The following is a 9,799-nucleotide window of genomic DNA, read 5'->3' on the forward strand; positions in this document are numbered from 1 at the left end:
TAAAATTTTTGGATTATTTCTGCTCCAGGTCTTCATTTAAGGTTTGGGAGGCTGAGGTTTTTTTAGACCGGGTCAATACAAGTTTGATCATTTTGGGTCCAAGCCGGTTCAGGGTTTCGGGGATAAATTCAAAGGTCTAACTGACAACAACAGCAAGAATAGGACTCTCAAACTTTTGAAAATAATCTAAGCCTGGACGGCTACAAGTAACAAAGCACATAATCCTGTTGTGATAACAAAGTATTCTAATAGTATGTGCATTCAGATTCTTTAGCAACAACATTCAAAGATATCTCAATCTTAAAATACAATCTCAATAATATTACCCATAGAGAACCAGTAGATCAATGCAATCAAGTTCCTAAATCACATTGAATAACTTAAAAACTATACTAAAATGCAACATTTTCCATTAATTTCTCACTTACTAAGCTGAAGCATTGTCAAAAGACTCACATTTTCAATTCATTTCCAACTTACCAAGCTTAAGCAAAACACCAAGACTTGCATTACGAAAAAAATACAATATAAAGGACAAACAGAGGATAGAATTAAACATCACATATATAGCCATAAAGATGACCCACAAATGTTAAAATCATCTAAAATTAACCTCAAAAACAATCTCTGATAGAAAATATCCGTAAATTCTCCAAAACCATACAGATAAACAAAATTAAACAAGATATGATCTTAAAAGTAATAAAGAAAGTTTACTCACTCGAGAGGAACATCAACATCACCATCATCAATCTCCTGCTGCAAATCTTTAGGGTCTTTACCATCGACGGTACACCCAACGGAAACACAGGTGCCCAGAATCTCCTTCACCGTCCCTCTCAAATCCTTAGCCATGGACCTCGGCCTCATTACTTTAGCGATCTCTATGACATCATCGAGTGCGATGTTCCCGTTATGCTTGATGTTCTTGGTCTTCTTCCTATCCCTCTCCGGTTCCTTCAATGCCTTGATTACCAGCGCTGCCGCCGACGGTACCACCGTGACCTTCGCCTGGCGATTCTGGACAGTGAGCTTGACGGTTACGCGGAGACCCTTCCATTCCTTGGCGGTCTCTTTGGCGATATCTTCTCCGATCTTCTTGGGAGAGAGACCGAGCGGACCGATCTTCGGAGCGAGTGAACTAGCTGCTCCTACTTCACCGCCGGTGACGCGGACGAAGACGTCGACGACTTGGCTTGGATCAAATTTTGGCGGCATTTTGGCGTAGGAAAGAAGGTGGCTAGGGTTTTCGTAAAAACGAAAGAGTGCAAGGAGATGACATAATATAGCTAGGGTTTTTATTGTTTAATACCCGATTTAACCTTTTACGAGGCTGGGGAACAATAGGCACGTACGAGGGATTTTTGCGTCATTTACTATTTTCAGGGACTGCATTGGGCTGAGCAATTGTATAGTTTTGGAATTTGGGCTTCTTTTGAAAAATTAAAATTGGTAGAATTTTGGGCTTCTATAAACTACCATTCATATGATATTTTTCTTATACATAGTCTTGTAAACACCCACGTTAAAGAGGTTTCCTTGTTTACACTATTCCACCAATTTACATTGGGAAAGTTTTCTTTATTCAACATATTCCTTATTAATCAATTGACTCGATTCATCTGGTTTAATCTAGATTTATATTACCATAATAATAATAATAATAAATCACTCTACTTAAAACCAAACCACAAATATATTATTGGTAAAAATGTAGAGCCAGTCCTCTTTATAACCATCACGCTCATTTAATTATAACAATCCAATTTGTTATAAAACCCCATTTTTATGTTTTTTGCTTACCATTTATAACAACCATAAAACTATGAAGTAAATTTGTTCCTCTTTTCTAAAATTTAATCACACGTCTAGAAAGTCACTTAGTAATTGGATTGGATTTGTAACTAGTTTAGATAATCATTGTAATTGATAAGTCTCATTGAATTGAGTGCAATTGAAGCACCTCAAATTCCTTATAATTACAATATGGTGTATTTATTACCTGAATAATTACACTTTCATCCAATTACTCTGTGATGTCCAAGCACACCATTTGTAAAATTAGTTTTATTCCTAAGTGAAATAAATAATAATATATTATTAAATGAAAACATTTTTTAATAAATGAAATTGCATTTATAACTTTTATTAAAGATACAATCTAAATCTCACCAATAAATATTTTTAATATAATTATAGTTTTTTAATTTAAAATTTTACAAGAAGAAAAAAAAGAAAACCTCAATTATGATCTGAATCTTAAATATCGTTTAAGTGTCTTAGAGATTTGTTTGTTACTAGTTTCTAATGCAACGTATGTGATTTTATGAATTTAATTTTTAATTAATGTATTTTTAATTATTGTTATCTATCATTAATATGATAAATTTTCTTAGTTTTTAAATAATATAAAAATTTAGAAAGTAAACTATAATGTTAATTTGAAAAAAAAAGGTGGTGGTAAAACAACATGCAATAATTATAATAATAATTCATGATAAATAGAAAATTTACTTAAACTAACTTATAAACACATTTAATAATAACGATTATAAGTTTTGTTTAGCGACGGTATCAGCTTCCAGGCTGGCTATCGCTTGCCTTTTTTCTCTCCCATCAACTATTTCTTTATTATTTTCATTCACTACACACGTCTTCTTTGTTTTCAATTTGCAGATTTATTTTGTGGGTATCTTTGTTGTCTTCACAAGTTGTGATGGATAGATGATGGTGCCTGTCGCTTGCTAAAACTCCACCAGCCACCAGTAATTTTTCTTAGATAAAGAAAATTGGCAATAAGATGTAACTTCCATTTTTTTACCGGTAAACTTTTTTAGATGCTACTTGATCAAATTTGTCCAACTACTTAATGTTATTTATAGTGTCAAGCTTAAATTTTAATTGGTATATAACTATAATATTAATTAAGCCATAATGAAGATGCTTAGAGTTATATTCAAACAATAACTTTATTTGGCACCAATAAAATTAGCACAATTAAAAAATAGTAAAATTTTTAATTAGAAATTATATCTATAATTGTAACTATCACAAAATTTTATATATTTTATGTTTATAATTCTATTCAATGAATAATTCTATTTTAAAGTGTAAATGATTTTATCTAATAATTCTAAATTACATTATAAAAGTTAATTTAGTAATATGATGAAAAATAAATAGTATACTTGTCGGTTTAAAAATTTCTCCAAATTCATGCTTATATATATATTATAAATTGATATATAATAACGGCCTTTCCATAACATGCAAAATTTTAACAGACAAATAGAATTATTATAAATATATATTATAGATAGGCATATAACAACAATCTGTCCATAATATACAAAATTTTACTAGATAAATAGAGTTTTAAATTCAAATTTTCTTTGAATTTGATAGGAAAAATAAACGTAAATAAATAAAATAATTACTATGTCGTGAAAGAATCACTGATTTAAAAGTAAATTCATCCTGATCATGTTGACTCCTCAAGGTTAACACAATATTTTAATATTCGTACAAATAAACATGTGTACTATTCAATGAGAGTAAGAGGCAATGCTTAGTAACATTTTCTCAACCAAGATGGGATTACTCACCTTGCATTACCAATAATTTCATGTTAAATCATTTTAATTTAAGTTAAATTAAAATTATTTATTTGAATGATTTCGAATTAAAGTTATTTTTAAACGAATATTCTTAATTTTTTATATTAAAATAAAATAAATTAGAATTAGAATTAAACAATGGAATTTTGGAATTTGGGGATAAGCATATCCTTGGATCATTTTGAAGCACCCAAAACGTAATTTTCATGGTGCCAAATTTCGCAATGTTGAAGTAATAGCTTGGTCTTCACTAGAATCCAGCTTTGACGGAGATTGTGAACGAATAGGATTTGTTCCAATTTTGAACATTGGATAGCCAAAGTATATAGATTCGTGTGTTTATGCTTCAGGTTAGGTCTCGTTACAGAAAGAATAAACAATTTTAAGTTGGAGTCTAACTATCATCTTGACTTGGTTCAACTTGTATATATAATTTATTTTGTAAACTATATAAATGGTCATTCAACTAAGTTCGTGTTTTTGTTTTGGCTATCCAACTTTAAATTTTTTTAATTTAGGCATTAACGTTTGAACTCGTTTCTATTTTGGTCACCCATCCTTAAATTGATAACATAAAGCCTTTTTTTTAACTGGTATAATAACATATTTAGTCCTCAATACTTACATATTCTATCTTCAAACTTGTTAACCAAAGCTTTCAACTTTTAAAAAGTATTCCACGTCTATAAATTTATAAAACCCAAAAAAGAAAAAAAATTCTCTCAACTAACGACCCGTTTTCCAAGCCAATTATCCTTTCTTTTTTCATTAGTTTTCTTCTAAGTATAATATTGTATATCCCTTTAATTGATAAATTTTTGGCTAAATAAAATGAAAAACCCTTAAAAAACAACAATTTAGATTTTCTCTTGTTGTTAACAATATAATATTTCTTTAAAAAGTACATATAAATAGTCTTGGAAGTAGGTGCTTGAAATTGGAAATTTAATCTAGAGCTAACAAATATGGTTTTGAAAAATTCAATTGCTCAATCAATAATTATATAAAAAAATTATGAACATTTAATTTTTCATAAGAAAAAAAGTGAAAGAATTAATTGAATTTCCTTTTGTTACATTGATAATATATTTTTAATTTTACAAACTGATTAAGGGATTATTAAGTGCTCTATTATTTTTACAAATATTAAATTATTTATGTAATTTTATTATAACTTTTATTTTCAAAAATTTGTATTTTTCTATTATTTTTAATAGAGTTTAGTTAATTTTTAACACTAACTTCTTAAAAATATAAATAAAAAGGGTTATGTATTGAATTGAATAATTTCAGTCATAAATAAAACAATTAATAGGTGTGGAATCCTTTTGTTTTAAAAGTTTAAAGCCTGGTTGGGAAGTTTGAGGATCAAATTGCTAAAATTTGCAAATATGAAAGGTTAAATTTATTGAATTATTTAGAATTAGAATCAAATTGATAGAATATGTAAGTGTTGAAGACTAAATGTGTTATTAAATCAGTTAAAGAAATATTTTCTGTTATCAATTTAACCGTGGATGACCAAAACATGAACGAATTCAAACGTTAATGCCTAAATTAATTTTTTTTAAAGTTGGGAAACAAAAATAGGAACGCGAACATAGTCGAGTGATCATATGTATAGTTTTCCCTAATTTATTTTATTTTTTAAAAACATATAATAAAAATATAATTTTATATTAACATTTATATGTTTTTAAATGAAGAATAAATAAAAATACTTTTAAAAATTATTTAATTTAAAATCAAGTGGAATTCATCCAATTTGTGCAAACACGTTCTTGATATTTTTGGGGCCTTAGGCAAAATAATAAATTGGGTCCCTTTTAATGAAGTATTTATGGTGAAAAATTGAAAGCCTTAAGCATTTAATTAATTTATTTTAGTCTGAAATTTATTTCCCACATTAAAAGCTAGAAAAAAAAATTTTGACCCCTTCCAGCTTGGGCGGTTGCACTCTCAAACAATTCTTAGGGTCGGGCTGAACTCGTGATTAAATATTCTTTATCTAAATTAGTTGGTGAAATGAAATTTTCATTTTCAAGAACAACATGATTTGTTTAATTACGTACAACCATTATTTTGGTTTTTTTTAATTAGATGGATTGAATTATTTAGTATTGAGTTAATTCGAGTTTTAAAAAATTTTAAATTATTTTAAGTTTGTGTTAGTTTCAAATTTTAATTATTTTAGATTCTGATTATTTTAAGATTAAATTATTTTAATGTTGATTTAATTCAAATTATGATCATTAGTAATTTTTTCAAGTTGAGTAGGTTGATTTTAATTCGAATTATTTAAATGATTTAATTATATAATTTTAAATTTAAAATATTTTAAATTTTAAATTAAATGGAAGCTTGTATTGCGATAAGCATATCCTTGGGTTGATTTTAAAGTACCGAAAACGTAATTATCATTGGTGTTTGGGTTGGGCCCCCACTCGTTGAAGGCAATAATAGGTGGTATGGCCCATGCATGCCTATGGTAGCTATCACATCAAACTTCTTTTATTGGAAATTGGAACTTTATGTCAATACCTACTTATCTTATACGGAAGCTAGCTTTAATTGCCCTTTATGGACATTTTTCACTACCACAATAAAATATATCTAAATATTTATTTCTTAAAATATACAAAATAAATATAAAGGTTAAGATCTAGATTTAGTTTCTATACTTCTTACATTTAGAAGTCTCCCTCTGTGTCACATGTTCTTTTTCTTTCTAAATTTACTTGTGTGAGACGTTTTTAAGGTTTCTCAATTTATTGTGCAGTGTATACTGTGAGCGGTCAATGTTGGGTTTGTTTTTTCATTTTGTTTCAATGGAGAACCAAATTGCAAATTTGAGTATATGGGATGGCGAGGAAGATGTTTGGCAAATTTTGACAAATGGAGAGCAAAAGCCAGCACCTAAAGTGTTTGATCTGGTTGGATGTTTTTTAACGACAAGTTTCGTACATTTCCAAGTGATATGGAACACCATGACAAACCATTAACATTCGTTAGGAAGTGTTACGATAAAATATCTTGGGGAGAAGCAATTTCTGTTTTGATTTTACTATGAGATAGATATGGAGAGAGTCTTAGATAAATCTTTATGGACTTTTAACAACTATCTTCTTCTGCTTCATAATTTGATGGATATTGAAGATCCATCGAGTGCGCCTCTACTGTTTGCAGATTTTTGTGTGTAGATCCATAATTTACCAAGTGGTCTAATGATTAAGGCAATGGCATGACAGTTTGGCGATTTTTTTGATAAAATTGCCAATTATGACTCTAAATTGATCAGTCACGGTGGAAGGGGTTATATGCGTGTGAGTGTTAAGGTGGATGTTCAAAATCCATTGAAAAGGAGGAAGAGATTGGATTACCTTAAAAGGATCAAGTTTATGTTTGGTTTCGATATGAGAACTTGACTCTCTTATATTTTCTCTGTGGGTGTTTCGTTCATAGTGATAATTTTTACTCCATTAGGATTGTTTAGGGAAAGAAGATACTAGAGATGGGTTGGATATTTCTTTTAGGGCGACTCTTTGAAAGGCCTCGATGGTGACTAGTTATTGGTTAAAGGAATAGGGTGGTGGCATTTCGAATATTCCAAATTCATAGCTGAATAGAGAGACTGATGTGAGGAGTTTCCTTAATCAATGGATTCATTTGAGACTTAATTTGGAAGGTAGGTCTGGTTATGCATCGAGTGGAAAGTAGTACATGAGTGAGTTAGGGGTTATAGGTAAGGAGAATATTGGGCTGGAAGGGGAGGACTGTCAGTTGAAGGTTGTTGATAGGAATAAGTGACCACAAATGACTTTATATGACACTGAAGGTTTGGTTTTGAAGAATGCTGTTGAGATCTCAAATGGCATGATTGTAATGGACCATTCTATTATATCGGTAGGTCTGCTAGAGCAGGCCAGCCGAGGACAATGGAAATCTTAAGTTGGAATGTCCTTGGGGTGGGAGTTTGCGGTCAGTTCGTAGACTTTAGTATATGTTAAAGAAACATATCCCCAATATTGTATTATTTTTACCGAAACTAGAGTAGATAGTAGGCATATAGAAAGAATAAGGAAGAAATGCAATTTTATATATGGTATTACTGTAGGAGCCATGGGTTCAAAAGGTGGTATTTCTTTTGGCTAGAGGATGGGTAGTGTGGTGACGCTACGGAGTTTTTCTAAGAGCCATATGTTGGAAAAAATCATTTTTCTTACACAGCGAAAAATTAAAATTTTGAAAATCAAGTTAGTTTGTGATATTTATAGCAATAAACTTTTTCCGAAATCACACCTGTGTTTTCGGCTAGACAGATCCTTATTGTTCTCAGCTTTCAATCAAATGACCGTCTTCGCTATTCTCATACCACAAACTGCTTTGAGTGTGGGCTTAAACAAATTTGAATCAAACACAAAATCAGAAATTATTTACTTTACTTTCAATGCGAAAGCAAAAATCTCTCTTTAATAGAAATCGGTAGAATTGTTATTCCAAAAAATAGAATTTATACTTAGAAATAAATTATCACTATTTTCATGCAGAATAACAATATCTCAAAATTGTGTAAAACTTACTGTGTATTTAGCCATATTAGTGCCATCTATTTATAGGAAGAAGAAGTGAAACCCTAGTTGATTTAGTAGAACTCTATTTCAATAGAAAAACTTCTTAGTTGAACTAGGAGAGAGAGGGGTGACAACCCTAGTTAAATATAATAGGGTTTGTTGTCCCATGTATTAACATGATGGGCTTTTGGGTCTTTCCCGTATTGGGTCTGATCTGTCATAATTTAACACGTCAAATTAGGCTCTCCAATACACTCGAGGAACCTATTCTCAAGCAATTTAAATGTCTTTTATATGTTTTTGTTGATTTTTAGCTTTAAGCATTAATAAATGTTTTACTTAGTTTTACACCCTTTTGAGACCCAAATTGGCCAAATGATGCCATGGGAAACCTAACAAGGTGATTGAGTTGGTGTAGAGAGATGATAATGACTCAAATTTGAGGAAAACATCATTCAAAGTGGGTATTGCGACACCGATGCCATAGAAGTCGTAATATCCTTAAAGGTTGAGGCCAACTCCAGTGATGTCCCAACATCGAGGAGTGGGTATCGCGACACCGAAGCCTGGGTGTCGTGATATTACTGCCTAATGGGGAGAAAATTTACTGCAGGGGTAGTTTTTGTCCAACACCAACCCCAATCCCAATTAGAATACAACGTCCAAGGGCATTTTGGTTTAAAGTTTAGGGTTGTAATCAAATGTTAAAAGCCACTTTTGGTTAAGGACAAAAGTAGGCTGTTATCTTCACTTTTCTTTCATTCTTTTTAGCTTACTAGTTATCTTTTTCTTCATTTTTCTAGGTTTTAATTTTTAACTTTTCTGGTTTTTAGTTGTGTTAGTTGGTAGTTAGTTTGTTTTTACTATATCTTTGTCTTAATTACTATTTAGTACTCAAAACACTATTTGTATTTTCAGTTTAATCCATTGTCATTAATATAGCTCAACTCCATTTTCTTTTCTTAGACCATGCATGGGTAATTTCATCTCCCCACACATAAACTTGGGCAACCCCCATCAACTTGTTTACAGTATGGTAAGCAATATCGCTTCTTGAAGCTTGGGTTGGATAAATAACCTCTATTGAAGCTCGAGATAGACTCCTCTTCTAGTTAGCGATCACACTAGCAGGAGAAAATGGGAATTCACCCAAAGGATTTTTATCCCTCTAAGTGTAAAATCTTTATGGAGGGTTACCCACAAACTTTAAGGAAGCTCTAGATAGAGGAGCACTATCAAGATCACTGCTGACGACACTAAAAATGTTAGGCACAATAGAGAGATTGTTGTCAATGGTCACCAGAGTGCCTTGAAATGCATTTAAAATGATAGGGGATAGAGTACCATTGAACTTTTCAGTTATCTTGTCCCCACAAGATTCTTCTTTTTATTGATGAATGGGGGTTCTTCACTTTCTTTTAGTGAGACTTTTGCCTTGCCCTATGAGTCTTTTCTTTACTCTGTTGAGACTCACTTGTTTTCTAAGATGACCCTAAACCTTAAACCATAGAACTAATCCCCTAGTGGCCATAAGCCTAGTTAGTAGCATTTTTTTTTAGATTGTGGATTAGTATCCCTTCTAGGTTCATTGCTCTTGGACCATTTATCCCC

The 9,799-nt window shown here is 30.9% G+C and overlaps 1 protein-coding gene across 1 annotated transcript; it reads right to left on the bottom strand.

The window, feature by feature from the left end:
* Positions 1 to 546: 546 nt before the first annotated feature.
* Positions 547 to 1,377, bottom strand: LOC107961938 (60S ribosomal protein L12-3). Its single transcript, XM_016898127.2, has one exon. The coding sequence runs from the start codon at positions 1,216 to 1,218 to the stop codon at positions 718 to 720; it is 501 nt and encodes a 166-aa protein (XP_016753616.2). The 5' UTR covers positions 1,219 to 1,377; the 3' UTR covers positions 547 to 717.
* Between the last annotated feature and the right edge of the window lie 8,422 nt (positions 1,378 to 9,799).

The sequence above is a fragment of the Gossypium hirsutum genome, chromosome D03 (assembly GCF_007990345.1).
Source record: "Gossypium hirsutum isolate 1008001.06 chromosome D03, Gossypium_hirsutum_v2.1, whole genome shotgun sequence".
NCBI lineage: Eukaryota > Viridiplantae > Streptophyta > Magnoliopsida > Malvales > Malvaceae > Gossypium > Gossypium hirsutum.

Bases quoted from the DNA above. Each gene is read 5' to 3' on its own strand.
- LOC107961938 (XM_016898127.2), bottom strand. From the start codon at position 1,218: ATGCCGCCAAAATTTGATCCAAGCCAAGTCGTCGACGTCTTCGTCCGC.